Source organism: Equus przewalskii, chromosome 10, assembly GCF_037783145.1.
Source record: "Equus przewalskii isolate Varuska chromosome 10, EquPr2, whole genome shotgun sequence".
Classification (NCBI taxonomy): domain Eukaryota; kingdom Metazoa; phylum Chordata; class Mammalia; order Perissodactyla; family Equidae; genus Equus; species Equus przewalskii.
In genome coordinates this window covers 30,877,829-30,898,969 of record NC_091840.1, presented here as the reverse complement: position 1 = coordinate 30,898,969, position 21,141 = coordinate 30,877,829, and the positions used below count along the sequence as shown (strand labels likewise).

Below are 21,141 nucleotides of genomic sequence, written 5' to 3'. Positions count from 1 at the left end.
AACTGAGACTAGCATTTTTTTGCTTTTTTGTCCTTTTTATCCCTCCAACTCCGATAATCCATACTCTTTTCTTTTCTCTCCTGGAATGAGATTGGTTCCCTTAGTATCTTAATCTTGCAATATTCCCAGTTTATGTTTCTGATAAGTCTTTAATAAGAAAGATGTCCAAATAAGACTGGAATCACTAAATCATCAAATGCTATGGGACTCAGGAGCCTTAGAGATCTCTGGTATTGGTGGTCCAAGACTCTGTATGACCTGATTTAGCTATCTGTATCCACTAGAGGCGGTAGTCAGGAATGGTTGTTTAGCTTAGTCTGCTGGTCTGCCTGATAGCAGGGTATTAATTCCCATGGTAGGGTCTTGACCAGTTCAGGCTTGAATCCTGGTGCATACCGGAGTTGTGACCTTGGGCAAGGAAACATCCTCTCTGAATCCCAATTTCCTTATTAATAATGGAGGAAGACAGCATAGTGGTTAGGAACAAGGTCCCTAGGGTCTGGATCTGACTTCATTATTTGCTATCTTTGTGATGTTGGACTCTGTATGTATGTGCCTGTATGTTAATAGTTCTCTCATCAGGAAAATGGATCCAATAATAAAAATCACCTCAATAGGTCTGTAATGAAGATCAAATGAGTTAATCCATGTAAAGTTCTTAGATTAACACACGGCATAAAGTCAGTCTTATAAATGTTAGCTCTGATGTTGACAGTGATGCAGATGATAATGATGGTGTTGGTTATCCACAAGACGGGAACAATGACAATGACTCTTGTGAGCATTAAGTGAGACACTGAATGTGAAAGCCCATAAGATACCACCTGATTCATGGTTAGTCCTGGGTAAAGGGTTGTCATAATACTTGAAAAATATACAAATATATGAAAAAGGAAACTAAAGAGACCATAATCTCATAACCCAAATATTCACTGTTAAATTTTGATAGTTACACACAGGCACATCTACCTAATTATAGTCAAACTCACAGTTTAAATGTTATAACTTACACCGTAAGAATTTCTTCAACACAATGAATGGGTTTTTAAAACATCATTTTTAGTGGTTGTGTCTTGTTCTATAGTATGGATATGTACATATACTTTATTTAACCATTAAGGTAATATTGGATATTTGTCCTCCCCACTACATGTGATATTTTACTCTATCAATATATTGCTGTAGTGCACATGTTTGTACATAATTGTTTGTCTGCATCTGTTTCCTTAGGTTAGATTCCTAGATGGATAATTATGGGGTAAAAAGAAATGAATGTTCTTATGGCAGTTGACATAATCTGGCAAATTGTGTTCCACAAAGCATGCAGCAGTTTGCACTCTCACAGGAAACATATGATAACATTTTTAACTATCATATTAGTGAAGATTTAAAAGAAATTAAAATACAATTGAGAGCAATAGGCTCATTATGCAGAAAAATCTATCATATGGTATGTCTGGAGATGTTTTTTCCAGTTAATTAAATTTTCTGGTTAATACAGAGTTACCAAATATACCAGGCATGAATTATTAATCTTCAAATAATTACAAGAGGCTTTTGCTGGTTTTTTTCAGCCACCACTACAAATATTATAGAATATATTCATGCCAGAGTGTAGCAGAGTGCCTGTTAGCAAGAAAGCTTTTCTTCTGACAGAATGTAAGTAAAGTTTGCTAGATTTCTGGTGAGGAAGGGGAGTTGAGAGCCAAAATGGACTGTATGTACTCTGGGGCAGCCAGTCCCACTGTGTCACTTCATACATCCCCATGAAAGTCCTGTGAAAGGGTTCTGATTGGACCCATTCTACAGATGTTGAATTGAGACTCAATGAGTTAAGTAACTTTTGAAGGCCACACAGCTAATAAAAAGTATAATGGGTATCAAATTCAGTCTTGCTGGTTCCAAATTCCCTTTCCTTTCATTCCACTGGGTTGCCTCCCAGGGGAACCTTTCTGCAGAGGAATCATTCATTATGTGGTCCAGATGCTACCCTGAGGAGGTCTTGTTAGTCCTAAGCAGTGCAGAGAGGGAATAGCAATGGCATACTGAGGATGGAGTTGGAGTTGGAGCCTGTTGCCAGGCTTGAGACAGTTCACAGCCACCACCTACTAGAAGGAGAGGCACATGCTGGCGTCGTGGTCTGAGCAGGTCCCCATCCTTTCATGTTATAAGCCGAGACTTGGACAAAATACTGTTGGCCCTGCAAAGTATTGAAATAGAGAGAATAATGCATCGGGAATTTTAATCACTTTTACTCTAGAGGCAGATTCCTGTGTCTGATGAACTTGTTCATCCTTGGGAATGACCTACCCCACTATCCATACTTTAGCTTTCTAGCTTTTCTTGACTATTATGTTTACATATGATAATAAAAATATTTGGGCTGCCCTCTTAGTTTCTTTGTGCCTTCTTTTTTTTCAAAATTGGAATATCATAATTACTTTTCCTGATCCCCCCAAAACAATTATATACCAATTTTTAAAAGTCACAGTTCTATAAGGTTTGCCAAAAACAACAATTTCGCACTCTCACCTCTTTCTCCTTATTTTCCCCTCCCCAGAAGCAATCACCATCACCTTTTTTAGCTGATAAACTTGCTTATAAAATTAACAAGTTATAATGAACATCTTTTCAGATTAGTAATTAAAGACCTGCTTCATTCTTTTAGTGGCTGCACAGTATTTCACTGTGGGCAAATACTTTTTATTTATTTAACCAATCCCTCATTGGTGGACATTTATTTGACCAGTCTCTCATTGGTTGACATTTAGATTGTTTCCATACTTTATGCCACAATAAATAGTGCTGCAATAAATATTCTCCACTCAGCTATTCAAACATTTTTTTTATTAATTCTTTGATGTTATTTCAATTTTAAAACCATTATTAAAATAATGGCTTCTATTTAACGTCTTATGACATAAAGAATTAAATTGTTTTTGTTTGCCTATAATCTTTTAAAATGTTTTGTATGGTTTATATTTTTGCTTTGGGAAGATTTTTGTTTTCCAGTGAACCCAAAGGGGCATTTTAGAAGCCAGCATTTGATAAAGCATTGCTTGCAAAAATTGTAAAATGGCGTTTGAAGTTAAAAAAAAACCAGTAATCTTTGTAGAGCTTTTGCTAGGGATTTAATAATATTGGCCTTACCATATTATAAAGTTAAATTTTTTTAACATTTAAATGGGTTTCTATGTACCTCAAGGTTATGGAGATTCTGTGGAAGTGTAAATCTACTTCTAGGCTTTTATGTGATTAGGATAGTGTCTGCATTGCTCTCATTGGACGACCAAGTGGAAAAACTTAATCCCTATGAAAATGAGTTCAAATATTAGAGAAAGTCTCTATGGAGAGTTTTCCATTTTTATCACCATATCGCTTTTTCTTTTAAGCAATGGAAATTCCCTAGGGTTCTCTTTTGGCCCTCTTCCATTATGTGAGCTATAGGGTGGGAAATGAGTCTTCTGCCGATAGCATCTCTGGGGACACCCCTCAGCTCAGGGGTTTGTTTGTTCTGGTAATACACAGTTTTGGCCCCTGGTCTAGACGTGTGATGAGGACTACAAGTCAAGATTCTGTGGTGGTGACCCAAACACCAAGAAATCTATTAGAATAAGCTGGTTCACACTTAAAGAGATGCAACCTAATGCAGCTTTTTAAATGTTGGATTTCAGGATTATACTTTACAGATAATTGTTTTAGTTGACTAACCGTTTAGAGAAACAATAGCAACAACAAAATTCTCCTCTACCTTTCACGTATAAAGGTCCTAAGATATTAATTATTTGAATTGGACCCCCCAAAAATACATATTCGATTTAAGTGTACTTTAAAAATTTTTTGATTAAAAGAAGATTTTGATGATCAAGTTTTGTTTCATTTTAATTGTTTGAGGATATATAGCATTTGTTCCAGTCTGAACTGATTTGCTAAGAGTTTTTATTTTTTGCATTTCATATGCTCTTATGTCTTCTAGTTCTATAAATAGTTAACATTTAAGTTTAGATTGGTTAAACAAATAAGCACAGTTTGTTCCAGTTTTTCATTCACAGTTTAAATTGGTTCAGGTTACTGAGAAATGTAGCGCCACAATATATAGTTTCTTTTTTGTGAAAGCAGATTTAGACAGATTTCTTTTTTTAATCAAGGGTGAAGGATTTCTCTCAGGAAATTGTGTGACTCCAATTGATGACTGATCTCAACCGAGGCTGTGGGGGTGAGGGTTAGATGAGGCTGTTATTTTTACCGTCAGACAGGGAGTCAAAATTGGATCTCTCAGAGCCTTTGATCCCCCCCGAAGATTAGACTGTGATCTAGAAAGCAGCAGCTTTCAAGGCTTGCATGAGGCCAGTCTTTTTCTGATCTCCATACAACATGGCAGCTTACAAAGTGGTTCATGCTGTCTGCTCACTCCTTTGTGGAGTTCAGATTATGGATACCAGACATATCAAGCTTAACGAGTGGCAGTTGTTGCCAGAGGACTGGGTGTTGGCTGTTGCTTGCAGAATTGGCATTTGCTACCAAAATCCCAGCACAAACAACAGGGGCAGAGGCTTGGGAAGTCTAATGGGAAGATTTGGCATTTACCATTTTAAGTCCTGTGATTGTGCATCTCAGGGTCTGCAGGTTTTCCATGATTATTTCTCCAGCCGAAGGACAAAAGTCTTTAGACATGCTCCATTCCACTGGAAGGAGAGAGAGGCGAAGGGAGAAGAGAGAATGAAATTCAGTCATATATCAAGAGGCATCATAGAAACTATCATGTAATCTCTCTCAAAAACAGTGTTTACCCTCTTTCCCCTATATTGGCTCATCTAGCAATTCTCTTTGGAATGTCAAGTCAGTTTCCAAGTTCACAATTATTTTTTAAAAACAAGAGTGGAAAAGAAGTAGTCATTCGATGGTGATTAATATACCTTAAATATACATGTGTGTATGCATGTATATATGTATATAGGCACACATATCCTCAGGCACATTACATATAAAAGTTCATTGTATATAGAAGGTAAATTATTTATTGCATGTGAGAAGTGAATGGGTCATTAGGACATTACCTTCTATTCACTCCCCAAGTCTAGTTTCTGCTTCACCATTCTATTGAAAGTGCTCCTTCAAGGTCTCAGTGATATTCATAGCCCAAATAAGAAGCCTCCTTTCATTTCCTTACACATCATTTAACGCCTCTCCTTCTGGAAGCATTCTCTTCCTTTAGTGTCTTGTACACTCCTCCCCTGGCTCTCCTCCTACCTGATATCGTCTTCCAGGCTTTTTCATTGGCTTCTCTTCAGCCTGAAGATTTGAGATTTGCGGCTGACCTCTTCAATGCTCTCCCTATACCTGACATCTCCAAGGTGGGTGTTCATTCACAGGTAAATCATCCAAGTCCTAACACCCCATTTACTATGAGACCATGTTCTTTCATAACATTTACCATTGGTTGAAAAAAGGATGGTCAGGAAAGATAAATCATGCATCATTAGTAAAAGTGTCTTAAGTAACAGTTTGCACATGGCAGGATTTAAGGCAATCCTAAAGGAAGCAGGAATTTGTCACATGAAAGACAAGATGTGTACATTTTTAAACCTCATGATGACAAGCTATAGGCCTTAACATTTAAATTATGTTTTCTATGACAATTAAATACTTCAAAATTAAGCCAAACCATCCCTAAATCCTGCTGCTCCCCTTGAGTCATACAGTCCCTCTGCTTTAGAGTCACTGCCCCTGCATCCTCTGCTCTTCTTCATTATGCTCCTGGGAATCTCTCTTGCTCTCCTCACTCTCTTGAAATTGCTCTCCTAAAATTTCTAGTGCTCTGATCATCTGCAACAGCCTCTTCCCAGGAAATCCTGCCACTTTGGCCTCTCCTACTTTTTTGCCAAGTTATTTCCCCTTGGTTTTCGTTGCATCTTCTCTTCTGTTTCTCCTGTGTCCTGATCCCCTTTTTCCAGGCTCTCCCTGGTTCCCTTTTTCCTTCTCCCTTTGATGTGATGTTTCTTGGGGATTTGGCTCTTTTTTCACTCCACACATGCTTGCCCTGAGTAGTGACCTTATTTATTCTTAGGGCTCCAACTATGCCTCTTGAAACTGGAATCCTAGGTCTAGCCTCTCTGTAGAGCTCTAACTTCCTCCTGTAAATTTCTACCTGAGTGTCCCCCACTCCACTTGAGTGTCCCCTAAGTACTTCTCATTGCCAGAATGTGTCTCTCTTCTTGTTTTCTCAATTTTAGCTCATGGCATTGCCACATATCCAGTCACCCAACCTCAAATGTCAGAGCATCCTTGCCTCCTCTTTTTCCCCAATTCCTCACAATCAGTTGATTTCTAATCCCTGTAGGTTCTACTTTTTAAATGCCTCCCATAAATTTCCCTCTCCTCCTCATGCTGAAATTACTCTAGAGCAGGCCTTTATAATCATGGGCATCAGCTGCAGTTATTTTTTTGTAGTCCTGATTGATCAATTGATCAACTCTCAGAACTGATTTTTCTGTGCATCTCATCTTTATGTGCAATCCTCTTACTATATAGCCATAATTATAGTTTAAACATGCAGATTTAATTATTTCATTCTTCCATTTAAAATCTTTTCATAGTGTCAAGTGACTCTAAAAATAAAATGAAATCTTAACTAGGCGTTCAAGGACTTTCATAATCTGGTCCCAGCCTTACTCGACTGTCCTCATCTCCTGTCATTTCCCAAAGCAAAGTCCTTGTTGTATAAGTCCCTTACATGATTATTCTGTGTACTTTTCTGCCTCTGTCTCTTTTGCTCATCTTCCAACCTTTGCTTGCTGAAACCCTACTAATCTTTTAAGACTTAGCAAAGCCAACTCTAAATTCCTCAGAAATAATTAAATAAATACACCTGTTTCTGTGTTCCCAAAGCTCTTTATTAGTATGAAAACAAGATTTGTTATACACATATTATGCTTTCTTGTATGTGTCCCTTTTCTTGTTAGATTATGAGAAGTGTGACAATCGGAAAAGGCATCATTCATTTTTTTCCTCTTTGGTACATGGATCTGTGTGTTTGGTGCGTAGAAGGTGCTTACTAAATATTTTACGAGTAAAATACATATATATTTTTCTGATTGTATGCATACACACACACATGTATATGCAGAGGAGACTGGTTTTTCCAAGATGGAGATATTTTTCTTACACGTGAATGTTCTCCTTCTCTAGTCTCTTGCCCTTTGAAGCTCTCAGGCATATTGTAAAATCTAATTAGAATCAAATGATTAAGGTTATAGGTTAACTCTCAAATCAGGACTATATCTCCTTATAAATACATATTCTAAAACATATATATATATATGCATTTTAATATATGTTATATATATATGTATGTATAATTTTTTCTAAAATGTTTTATTCGGCTTATGAGCTACTAGCTCTTAAAGTAGCCAAATCTCTGAAAGTCAAATTGGAGAGGGTTTGTAATCAAAGAATAATGTTGCACGTAATTCGAGTAAAGAAAAAAAAGGAATTATTGAAGGACTTATTGCAAATAAAACAAAATTAAAATCAGCAGCAAATGTGCGAGGACAACTAGAAAGAGCAAAGAATATAGGAAAATTGTGGAAACAAACTGTTTTTGGTTGTCATTGAAACATACGAGGTTGACTGATGTGGAGCTCCAAGCTCAAGGCTGAGAATCAAGAGCTTCTGATCCCCCACTAAGGATTCAGAAGAACTAGGGATTAGTGGGAACAATACTGGATTATTTGGCAAGTGATTAATGAAAAGTTGCTCAAAGATACAATCTTTAAAATTTCTGAAGAAAAAGCTTAGTTTTGAATAAAAACTGTTCATGTTCAATTGAAATATGTTTTACATAGCATGTTTCAGGTGGAAAAGAGAACCTGGCTTCTTGAAAAACAAAACAAAAAGCAAATAGAAACATGTTTGTAAGGAGGTGTGGTTCTGCGTTGGGAGTTAGAAAGTTTTAAGCATTTAAGTCTAATTAAATCTTATAACACATCTGGATTTCAAAGGGGAAGGGGCGAGAGAAAGAGAAGATTCACATGGAAGAAAAAAAATTCTCCATGTTGGAATGGCCAGTCTATTCTGGGGCAACCAGTAGTCTTTTCCCTCTATGTACTTCCTTGGATTGTCAGACTCTTTGGACATGAAGGAGCTTCTGGTCATTTAAAGAACAAGGGAGCGAAAGCTAGTGAGCAGCAATCACTTTGAGAGCCAACTGGGACTTCTAAGAAGGCAACTTAGCATGGTCTCTCTGGAAAGTTATATGTAGGTAGTTTAAAGACTTAATATTAAAGCCATGAGAAAAGCACTTATAAGCCTGCTCTAAATCCCTGAAGGGCTAGAGCCATGTATATGAAGTTTAAAACTATATAAGACTTATAATTTTAAGATAAAGATCAAGGCGACTGTTTCTACTTAGGTTTGGGAAATAGAAGCAGGGTTTAATCATGCAGTGGCTCATAGCAGTTGGACATTAGCAAGAAAGGTACCAGACAAAACCTAGGTGTTAGTATTTCTTAAAATTTGGCTCTGGCTCAGACTGTGGTTCACTATATTTATATCGAATAACACGAATATTTTGAATGTGACGTTTTGTTATTTTAACAAATATTTCATTTTTATCTAAGCTTTAGAAATATAGAGTCATTTGGGTGGGAGTGTTCTGGCTGAACACCACCATTTTCCTGATGGCAGCTATAAAAACCAAAGGCCAAAAGCATAAGAAGAAAAAGAAGGTCTGACCTTGTTACCTGAAGTCTATAATGTGAGGAGAAATGTCACAGAATCAGTGACAAGAGTAGAAAATTCATGACTAAAAGTGTTAGGATGCATAAGCAGGGAAGTTAGTCTAAAGCTCAGATAAATTTCAAGCCTCATGGTGTGGACTGTGTGATTAATACATCCTGCTTTTGCTGATAACGCTTTTAGGTTTCAGGCCAGCCTTTTAGAGATGAAGACTATGCAAAAGTAAAGGCATAAGAGAACATTGCAGCAATGTCCAATTAATTTCTATTCAATTGATTAAAAAAAAACCCAAACCTGCTATTGTCCAGGTTCTCCCTAAAGTCTCAAAAGCCTCAAAGCCCAGAGTTGTTTTATCCTGTTCACAATTTAGGGGTATACTTAAAAGAGGAAAGAGGCTCTGCCCAAACCCTCCACTTTAGCCTAGCTAGTTGGTTGATCTCAGATCTATTGCTTATGCTGATTTCTCTTCTGGTATGCTCTCCTCTGTCCCCAAATCATCTTCCTCTTCATTCAAACAGGACTCGTTCAAGGTCTTCTCCTTTCTGTAGCTTTCCCTGGCTTTCGAGAGGCAGCTCCTTTGCCAGTTTTCCATAGCAATTTTAATATATCTCTTACATTGCACTTGGTTTATTGTTTTGCATTTACTTTTTAAGATGTCAGTCTCTTCTGTAGTCTATAAGCTCTTTGAGGGCAAGGACCATATTGGATTAATACCAGTTTCCAAAGCACCTATCGTAGCACCTAGTACAGTATAGGTGGCTCAGTAAGTGTTGGGTGAATTGAACGCTTGATTCTTGACTCCAGAATGCTTAAAGTCTAAGTTAGATAGAAATCTGATGCTGGTACATAAAAAATAAGAAAACAGTGTCGGAATAGAAAAAATGCAGTCAAAAGAGAACGAAAGTTTCTTGAGCTGCCCATTAAGTGGTTGAGATGGAGATTAACTCCTGGCCTCTAGATTCCCAGCATCCCAGACTCTTCACTTGTTCATACTGCCTCTCAGGAACCAAAAAAATAAGTTTGTTTCCTATTCCCTATCAGCACTTCTGTGGAACCAAAACAGCATTCTTACTGGCCATACTCATCCCGGCGCCTTAGCTAATGAACGGAATTTGGCTAGACTGACCAGCCCAGCACCAGAGCATTATGAAATCTTCCCCTGATCCATCTAATTGTGCAGTTACTAACCTTTCAGTCCAACCGTAGCACAAGAGGAAGAAAGAAGGAGAGAAGGACATGCTGAGAAACCCAGAGAGATCAGATACAGTCATTTCTAGAGATGAGAAGATGTGTCTTGCTGAAGCATGAACCCTCTCAGCATTTGTGGGTTTTAAATTGGGAACTGACATGAAAACTCTGGATCTGGGAATTCTGTTTAGCTCTGGCAAAATACGAGGTCGGGACCGCTTGCATTTTTTATTTTAAATTCCCTTGGTAGTCCTAGGAGCAGGGGCATGCATTACTTTCAAACAAGAATCTTTATTGTTTGCATAGCACACAGTCTTCCAGTTAATTAGAAAAACATTTTTTTCCCAAATTAAATTTCCCTAGAAAAACAATGATTTAAATTAAGGGCAAAAGGCTTTTTTTTTTTGGACACTAGTAAAGCCTTCTTGCACCCACTACTTCTAGAAGATTAAAAGGAAAGCAGGAATCGGAAGGCTACATTCATTTATATATTGTCAGGTTCTGCTATCCACGAAAATAATATGCGCCTCTCTGTAAACGTTGTGTACTATCTTAGTTTGCCTGCTATCTGATGGAGCTCCATACAGGTACTGACAGGGAGGAGGAACGTCTAAACGTTTGGGTCTTTGAAAGTACATAAGGACTACAAGTAACCACAAAAAAAGCTCCACAGTCTGACCCATTTGCTTCTTTATTTCCCTCTAATAGTTCACCTTATTATGGCTTCTATCTAAATTTGATCTTTCTCTTGATTCCCTTGGCTTTTGAAATGAAAGGTGTTATGATTTTTATGTATCTTACTGCTACTAATAGTTCTTTCTTTTTCCAAGCCTAGCATGAAATGTTTGTTGAATGAATAGTAGTTTTCCAGAGGCCCAGCTATTGCCAGCCTGATGTCTGCAGTGAGATTGATGGAGTTTCACCTCTCATGTATGTATTTGGTCACTTAACCAGGGGTGCCTTCAAACAAAACTTCCCTCACTAGTTTCTGCAGTTTTGGGATGAGAAACTCTGAATAATCTGCACTAGTGGAGTTATTGGAAGCTTAAGTAATCCTCAAGCCCACATCATATAGAAATGACTTTTTTCTTTACATTTATAGGATATCTTTCCTTAGTAGATTCATCTACTGGCTTTCCTAGAACATTAAACTAAGAGTTGGGAAGATCTCAGACTTATCACAAAGTACAGAGTGCAAAAATCCACTTATCATGTCACATCTAAGACTAGGTGGTGTGATAGGGTACCTTTTAGAGGCAATACAAATAGGGTGATGGAGGAAGTAGGAGCTTGGCCCCGATCCACATTTAGATGGGGTAAATGCAGTAGGGGGTTGGAGTTGACCCATATGGCTTGTGAGAACTGATTGTTAAAATTTCAGGAATTTTGCGAGCTGGTGGTTAAACACAGCCATCATTAAAAATTAAGTTGTATAAACTTAAATAACTTATGTTAAAGACAAAGACAGTAAATACTTAAATCTCATCATTTCTTATTCTGCTGCATTTTACTATTCTTTATACTCTTGAGGTTATTGATATCTGTTGTATCCGTGCGGGAAGAATAGTATATAATGGTGTACTACTGCACATCTCTTTACAAACATTTTAGTGATTGGTAGCTTGAAATTGGTCATGGTGGGAATCTTTATACCATAGAAATCAGCAAATGCTGTAAACTAGGGCATGATTTTTTATTTTGTGAACTGTATTGACCAGGTATTGGCAAACTGCAGTTCCATAAGCCAAATCCAGTTGGAGGTCTTGTTTTGTATGGCCCAGGAGCTAAGGATGGTTTTGGTTTTTACATTTTTAAAGGATTCTAAAACACACACACACACACACACAAACAAAGAGGAATATGTGACAGACACCATATGTGGTCCACAAAGCCTAATATATTTACTCTCTGGTCCCTTTACAGGGGAAATTTGCTGACCATTGGTCTAGACTTAAGAAAGTGGTGGAGAAAATGTTAATAATGCAGATTAAAAGTTTCTGTAGCTATTACATTGTGAATAACACAAAAAAATTGAGGAAATATTCTTCCAGTACTGAAAAACTGTTACTTGTTTCAACAAAGAAGTTGCTTATGTCATTGACAAATGAGTGAAGTTCCAACATAAGTCTTTGTTATTTCATTTTTGTTTTAGTTCCTTAAAGTAAATGAAGCTATCGACTAACATTTATATGGCAACTACATCGTCCATTAATTGCAGCTGTAGGTTGGCTTACAGATTCAAGAGTATGATAAAAACAAACTAAAGCATTTTGGGAGAATCTGTAGGCTAAAGGAATTTACAATAAAGAGTATTGTATATTTTATTATGGTTTGTAAATTGTGTGCTACATATTCTGTCAGTAAAATTTATAATAGACGTGTGTGTTTGTATGTATGCATGTATATACATGTATATATGTGTGTGTATATGTATATATGTGAATAAGTATATATATACATGCATACACATATATGTATATATACACATACATATGCACACACACACAAACACATACTTTTTTTTCCCCACAGAGCCAATTGTTAAACATTTATCTTTACACCACTGGATAAATGCTAGGTGATTGCTCAGATGGACTCTAGGGGTGGGTGTATCCTGATGAGCAAGGTACAGTGTCCAAGGGGAGTAGATCTCTCAGGCATAATTTAGGTAACATTCTGTTACCAGGAGACAAGAATGAGGTACGTAAATCCCTTTAGGGGGACGAGTGGCACGGTGAGGGAATCTGGGGCAAAAGTTCAGTTACTAAGCAGTCACCCTCTGAGAAGTCTGCGCAGTGGCCAGGCCCCAGGCACTGGGCAGTACAGGTGCCCAGGCTCCCTGTGTCAGTTCTTCCTGCCCAAGCCAGGGCTGACCCAGAAACTGGAGCAGCACACAGCCTGCAGGGTGGACATCTATGGATTTGACAGCAACAGGGATGGCAGAGTCAGGGGCTGACCAACAGAAACCGAAATGTTGATTGTATGTATGGCAGGATGTACCAGTCCAGTTCTCCTGATGGCCTGAAAGAGCTCCACACCTAAACAGGATTATCTGGGCTTTGTTATTATAATATTCTTTTTATATTTTATTTTTATGCATTATTATTATATCTTATTTCATGGTTATCTGGGCTCTGTGAATGGGTACTTTTAGGACACTATGAACTGAAAATAGGCACTTTGGTCATTAATTCAGACACACTTTTCACTTTTCCTTGGAACACTGCCATATCCTTGAATTGTAAGATGTCTAGATAGATTTTCACTTGTTTTAGACTACTTTTTAAGAGAAGCTGTCCAGATAATAATTTTTGTTCATTAAAGAAGTATAAGCTCTTTAAAGGCTGCAATGGATAAAGCTGAACAATTGCCCAGACTCAAAACCAAGTGGTGTTTAGAGATCTGAAGGCTGGGACTGCCACCCCATCACTCCTCTTCCGAAAATAGGCAGCATCTGACATCTCTTTCATGGAGTTAGAGCTCTTCTCCTAGTGAAGCTTCCCAGGATGCTGAGATTTTTGTTTGGTTTGGTTTCCAGCAGAGGAATGCCCTTCTTGCCTTCAGGGAGAGAGCTCTAGCAAGCTATTTTACATTTCCAAAGGATACAAAGCAGGGAAGCACAGGATCAGCTGTCTGATTTATACACACAGATCCAATATATGTGGCCAATTCACAGCTTTCTGAATCCTGTTGGGCCCTTATGGAATTAAAATAACCAGCCACAAGGGCAAAAGCAAAAGCGTTCCAACTTTCCTCCCAGATAACAAGCTTTCATTCAGAGAAAGGCACTCTAACTATTTGGCTTTCCTTTCATTCTCCTACTATACTCTTTCTTAACACCGCATTTTCCTCCTTATAACTTTTACTAACAAATTAAACTCCTTGAGGACAGGACCCATGCCATATTGATCTTTAGATACCCACCCCAGTCTCTCTTGTAGAAGTAATGGGGTAGGGGCTTAGATCAAGTGGGTTTGACTTATATGTGGACATTGATAGGCAGGCGACAATCCTCATAGATCCATTTTGCTCCCTATGATCTACAAAATAAGGATTCCTTAGCTGAACGTTTAACCCAATTTCTGAGCCTTATTTTGCGCTACTCCCTGCATTTACCCTGTGCTCCAGGAAAGTAAAACTAACACTTATTATTGAAAATCAACCACGTTCTTTTACAGATAATTTCATCATTTATTTCTCACAATATTCCTGCAAGATAGGCTAAGTCATTCCTTCAATAATTCTACCAATTTAACAAGTGGCAGAACTGGGAATTAAAGCTAGCTCTGTGTGAACCCCAAACTCACCTATAACCTCTTATGGAGCCTGGGATAAAATTCTCAATTCTTATCCTGATCTACAAGGCTCTGGCTGATCTGGGCCTTCTCCATATTCTAGCTCCAGTTTCATCGCACCCACTTGTTCTCTCTCTTTTTCCGAGTTTTAGATCCTTGAACATATCAGGCTCTTTCCTCTCTCACACATACCGTTCTTCCTCCTCCTTTCTGACTTTCATTTCATGAATTATCCCTTCCTTTTCCCTCAGCAATCAATGCCAAAATCATTTCTGCACATAAGCCTTCTCTGATCCCAAGGTAACATTAAGTCCTATTATCTCTCTCAGAGCACAAAACACTGTTTTTTTGTAGCACAGTAATTATCTATTGGTGTGATTATATCTTTAATCCTGTAAGCTCTACAAGGACAGTGACTGTGTGTGTGTGTATATATATATTCCCAAACAGCTAGCATATGCCATAGTGTATAGTAGGTCAATAAATGCTTAGTAAATTGATGTTAGATCAGCTAGGTTGTGGGGATATGGAGAGGCAAGTGACATGGTCCCTGGCCTCAAGATGCTTACAGTTTAATATTATGGTCCATTTTTACAGATGAGGACAAGACGTATGGAAAGGCCAAGTCTATCTCAGACCAAAGTTCTTTCCCCATCACCATGCAAACGCTCAGAAACTTGCCAGCCTGATGCCTCTCCCATCTTCCCTTGTCAAAAACTTGCTCAAGTGAAAGGCTCAGGCTCCTTCAACTCTGGGTCCTTCTCTCTGATTTCCCAGAGTAATTTTATCTGTCATTCCTTCTGGCATTAATACTCTTCTTGTTTTGTTTTATAATGATTCATGCATATGTATTTCCAACTGTACTTACACGATATATTTCAAATTGGTCTCCTTTAATTTTTTTAACTCCATTACTATCACCCTCATCCAAGCTGCCGTTGTTTCACATTAGTACTGCTAATACAGTTTAATAGCTGAACTAGTCTCTCTGCCTCTGTTTATACCCCCACCAATCCACTGAAGCCAGATGATCTCTTCAAAGCATAATCATATCACAATACTTTTTCTTTACTGAAACCTTGTAATTGCGCTTGAAATAAAATCCAAAGTTCTTCACATAGTCTCCATCAGGGGTTGGCAAACTGAGACCTGTAAGCCAAATCCAGTCTACCACCTGTTTTTGTATATAGCCTGTGAACTAAGAATGGTTTTTATATTGAAAAATAAAATAAAATATTTTGTAACATGAAAAGCATATGAAATTCAAATTTCAGTGTCCATAAATAAAATTTTATTGGAACACAACACCACTCATTCTTTTACATATTGTCTCAATGTTAGAATTGAATAGTTGCAATAGAAGCCATATGGCCTGCAAGGCCTAAAATATTTACTATCTGACCCTTTATAGAAAGACTTTGCAGACCCCTAGTCTACAAGGAGTCATGATCTGGGTCCTGCCTACTTCTTTGAAACTTCCTGTCTATGATTCTACCCACTTTGTTTTATCTGCACTTTCTGTTTCTCTAACTTATGAAGTTATTTCTACCAGATTTATCCTGCCTCTCTAATACATTATCCTCTTTTATTTTATTTTTAGTATTTATCATTATCTGAAATAATCTTATTTATTTATTAGTTTACTTGTTTACCCAAGAAAATGTCAACTCCATCGGCTTGTCTGTCTTTTCCCCATTGTATCCGCAGGGCCCAGAAGAGGATCTGCACATTGTGGGCATCCAAAAAATTTGTGTTAAATGAGCATTTTATCTTCCCTGTCAGTTCTTTAGGGCAGACGCTGTGTCTGACTCAGTTTTGCATCCCCCACAGTTGGCCAACATTGTGCCTCATATGGAGTAATAGCTCTAAAAATAGCTCTTGAATGAATAAAATGCTAGTCACTTACTCTTCCTCCTGGGACAAAGTAAGAAAACACTGGTTGTCAGCTGGATACCAAGAAACAATAATGTGTACAGCTTCTTTTTGCCTCATCTACACTCCATTGTTTGAGAGTACATTTTAAGCAGGGGCTATGGATTCCAGTAGATTCCTTGAAGAACAGTGACTTTGGGTACTTCACGTTCCCCAATAAAAGATATTTCTGGTTGATGCAGAGTTAGGCCAGGTGTTTTCTGATAATGGGAAAGGACCATTGGCAAAGGCTGAAGTTTCCTAAGAAAATTGCTCCCATTATTTTTTAAAAGGTTATAGATCACCTTTTAAAATCTTGCATGTGTAAAATGTTACAAAAAATAAAAGGTAAAAAGAAAATCCTGAATTATGCAAAAATGATAATGGCTTATAGGAAGCTAATGCTTAGTGATCTTTGGAGGATGCTAGGAAAACATCTATTCATATTTACTGGGGCACTGTGCTTTACTTCTAAATATTTCACTTAATCTTCATAACAATCCTATATGGTAGGTAATATTTTTCTCATTTTACAGATGAGGAAACTGAGACTCAAAACTTTTCAATAACTAGCTTAAGGCCTCACATCTTATCAATGCAGAGTCTGGATTTGAACCCCTGTCTATTTTGCCTGCCTCCCAAGCCCATATGAGGAGAAAGTGATAAATGGACTAACAGCCATGTTGAGTTCTTTTAAGCCAGAGAAAGCTCCAACTGTGAAAAGCTTGCAGAAAGTATTTGCAATATTTGACTTCTACTGAGTGAACCTAAGGCTGGGGCTCCTGGTTGGCGCCTCTGTCCCCTTTCCCCAAGGTCCAGAGTTGTCTCTAATACTGTGATTTCCTTGTTATGGTTTCAAGAGGGAATGAGAGTTGGGGGCAGTGACCACCGAGCAGAACAGGGGATTGTACTGATGCTGGGGGACTGTGAGTCTCATGAAGGTGTTCTGTATTTTTATGTCAGCTACATGTGGCTGTGGTGGCCAAGATAAGTACTGATTTTTTAAAAAATAAACAGCAACATAAACAGTCACAGAAGACTCGTGTAAATTGCTGGCACATAATTTGAGCCTGGCTCATGTTATGCAACCTCACTGGTGCCAAGTCTTCTTCCTCCCCCCACCCCAATAGCCTACTCTGGCCCTCCCCAGTCCTGAATAAGTCTCATGTCTTTTTTCACCTGTTTCTCTCTCCTCTGGCTAGAGATACTCTCTTATAAGGTGAGAGGTAGGGTGGATGACCTGGGAACAAACCAACTCCAAAGTGGGAGCAGTGCCCCGGTATCCAAAGGAATTTGTGAAAGAATAGAAATAAAGAAAGAAAGAAAGAACCATAACACCTTGGGAGCAGCCAGCCACAGCCCTCCTCCCTTTGTGTCTCACTAAGGGGAACTTGCTGTTTGGGTGCCTCCCTTGTGTATTTGCTTTCACATTCTACTGTTAATTACTCAACAAGGTGCGTTATTGATCCTTAAAAATCCCATCTTTCGATTTTCCCATCAAGGCAAGGAGAAGCCTTCTGGAGCTTCCCAGAGAGACAAAGAGTCCTGTCTTCCTCTCTCAGGCTCAGCTTCTGTTTGTGTGTGGATGATCTGACTGGTTAATGTTGAGGGTGCAAACCTCAATGTGCTCATATGAGGGTTCTTTATTTGGGGTTCAGGAATCCCAAATGGGTTTCAGGGGATCAAAGAAAACCCTTCATATTGTAAGCAACATACATGTATTTTTTTTTCCAGACCCCTATGAAAGGTTACACATCACAGTGTACAATGTATATGCTAGCTGGGGCTGTTTGAAGGGCCTAATTACTTTCCTTGGGATAGTGCTGTGGTTATTTCTATGTTTTTTGTTTCCTTAGGTATCTGCATTTCTACTTATATGTGATGTCTGTCTATTTTCAGCATTCGCAAAACACAGTTGAATCAACAGCTTGAACCTAAAATGTATAATGTTAAGCATTTTCCAGCTTATCTGTTTAACTGGCAGTTTTACCCGTGTCTTTTATTTTGGTCCATGGGAGCAACTGGCACATAGTAGGTGCCCAGTAAAGATGTCTGAAATGAATGAATGCAATAATTCATTTAATAAAGAAGACTTTGTCACATTCACAGTTAAAAAGGAAGAACTAGACCACTATTTTGCACACATTCACAAGAGGTCACCCACTGTGGGAAGGATGGAAGAAAGCAGCTCTTCAAATTCTGAAAAGTCTTTTTTCTAAGATAACAAGGCAGGGCAGGAAAGTTGTTATCAATATTTATATCTTGGTAGTAAAGTACTAGGCCACAGACAGTGAGAAAAAGAATTATGTGGACTGATTGGAGGAGATACACGTAATAGATTCTCAGTAAATAAAGATAGTTGAATTTATTGAATTTTGTGTCTGTTGGCCCAATATCCAACCCCAAGCTGATTACTGGCACATTTAGGATAAGAAATCAAATCCAACTTCAATCTAGTGCTGATTAGCTGATTGATTTATCCTACTTTCATTGACGCTCTACTAGAGACCAGTTGCTGGGGATAAAAATGTGAATACAGCCTGATCTTAGCCCTCAAGACAGTTACAGTCCAATGGGGGAGACAGACCAGTCAATACAAGATGATAATGCAGTATGATGAATGCTGTGATAGAGGTAGGCTCAGAGTGGAAGCATCCTGAAGAGTCTCGGGAGAGCGTAGTTAGGGATAGCTTTCTGGACAAGCTGGCTCTTGGCGGAGCCCTAAAAGATGTACAGGTCTGCCAATGGAAGAGAGTGGTTAAAGGCATTCCAGACAGAGGTTGCTGCATGTGCAAAGGCCCAGAATCATAATATGGTCAGCAAATTGCAAGGTGATTATCGGGAGCATGAGAAGAGATGATGTGGGATGGGAATGTGACTTTAATCATAGATGAGATTCCACAGGGAGGCAGGAGCTCGGTGTCATGCTAAGAAGGGTCAACAGTATTTTGAAGTCATTTTGGAGCTACTCAAAATCAGTCCATTATATGATCAGACTTGCATTTTAGAAAAATCACTCTTGTGGCTTGTGGGAGAAAAACTGGAGATGGGTAAGGCTGTAGTCAGGGAGACCAGAAAGATATTAGTGCAGTGATCCATGTGAGACAGGATACCAGCTCAGGGTTGGCATTATCTTAACACTTTGTGAGGAGGAGGAAACTGCCTGACTTCCTGTTACCCACCAAGAAACAGCTTTTCCAATTCATTGAGGCATTTGTAAGCAAAATTGTTATGTAAACCCAAATATCTGGCATCTCAAGTTCTCATCGGAAATGGTGAATAGTGAAGTTCAACTACATTTTTTTTTAAAAAACCAAGAGCTATTAGCAACACTGTATACTTAAAAATTTCCAAATCAAATATCGTGGTCATATCAAAAACCATGCTCACTCTCCAGGTGTATGTAACTGGTCTCAGCTTTACTTCAATTTCAATTGCAAACGGTAATAAAAACATTGACATCTCATTGCTCATTTAATATTTATGTAGCTGTCACCATCTCAGTTTTACACTTGCAAAACCTTAGAGTTGGTTGGATTTGAGGTGAGCTGAAATCCCCTTTGACAGTAGGTTTTTTGGGGGATGCTTTCATCCTTAAATAACTTTCAAAACAACACTCAGATAGTGGCAAGAGATCAAAGAAATGCTCTATTACCATGGGGGCTGCTGAAACTGTTATTTCCTCCACAAAAGTTCTCCCTTTGCAGAGAAGAAAGTAGATCAGCCTTCTTAGGGACTGGAGCAAACACTCCTCTATGCAGAAGCAGACCCAAGCCCGGTCAGATGTACATTCATACTGTACATGCTGGGTGGCAGGGCTGTAAACGTGAATAAGACATCGTCTTTACCCTAGGATTCACAGCCTGGCAGGCAGATGGATAAAGATCCAGGCAATTACAGTAAGATGCGATGCTCCCTATAGCAAGAGGTGGACAAAGTACTATTGAAGTTCCAAGATCAGCAAATTTGGGAGGAAGATGGGATAGGGGAAGGTAACATTTGCTCCGGGCTTTGGAGACTGAGTAGGATTTTACCACACAGACAGGCATTTCGGGCAGAGAGAACATGGGTTGAAAGACTGGCTCATGGTCAGGTAAAAGAAGAAGGTTTTACAGCACAGGAAAGCAAGATGTGGGGGCTGATGGATGGGCTGATAGTAAAAGTCCTTAAATGCAATGCTGAAGGTTGGGTTTTCCTCTCTTGGGAGCCAGTATAGGTGTATGAACAGGAGAATGACATGATCAGTTCATGTTTTAATTTGATGACCAGTACTGGTGTAAGGAGGGTAATGGGGGACCATTTAAATCTCTCCAGCTCTGCTAGGTTAGTTCTTACTCCTATATTTCAAGTAAGGGAGCTATCTGATTCTTAGGGGGTTTCAGTGACCTCCCTGACAGCTAGTAGGTGCAGGTGTTACAGCTCAGCAGTACAACCTCTGACTTCAATTCCTATAGACACCCCATGCCTATGTGACACATAGCACCAGACCTCTTTGTTTTTTGTAGAGCCTATAGTTTATAATATGTGGCGTTGGTGGTGAATATCATTCACCACCAACACTGTGTACGGATAACTTACATTTCCTGTGAAGGTGTGCCATACCTGAGAAGAGTGAACTTTCTACACAATTCTTTTTTTTCCTTACTTCAACTCAGTCACCAAGATGAATCTCCTCAGAGTAATTGCTGGATGGTGTTGACAGATGCTTGAATCACATCATCTTAACTGCAGCAGTGCTGACAGCAGACCCCAGGGAGATCTGCTGCATGCACCCACTCTTGCCTTCGCCCTCCCAGGACAGGGCCAGAACTCTGGGAACCTGGACACTTGCAGTTCTAGACCTGGAACATGGTTTCATTCATTGTGGAAAACCTGGTGGAGGGCTCTGCTTGAAGTTCACCTTTGTATCACCAGACCTGCCATTGAGCTCCAGCAGTAAATGAAAGCAGAAAGCTAGAGTTCAGGCAGAAGCTAAAAATAATTAACACTGCTTTGGCTGTCCTTTTTATAG

General features: G+C 38.7%; 1 protein-coding gene across 5 annotated transcripts in view; it reads right to left on the bottom strand.

The window, feature by feature from the left end:
• Nucleotides 1-21,141, bottom strand: part of ANKFN1 (ankyrin repeat and fibronectin type III domain containing 1) — a 371,664-nt gene that overhangs the window by 73,205 nt on the left and 277,318 nt on the right. For all 5 annotated transcript variants that reach the window (XM_070560769.1, XM_070560770.1, XM_008519821.2 and 2 more), the window contains exons 8-9: nucleotides 4,588-4,685; nucleotides 2,110-2,200 (exon numbers count right to left, since the gene is read on the bottom strand). In XM_070560769.1, the coding sequence (XP_070416870.1) occupies nucleotides 2,110-2,200; nucleotides 4,588-4,685 (189 nt within the window). The remainder of the gene's footprint in view (nucleotides 1-2,109; nucleotides 2,201-4,587; nucleotides 4,686-21,141) is intronic.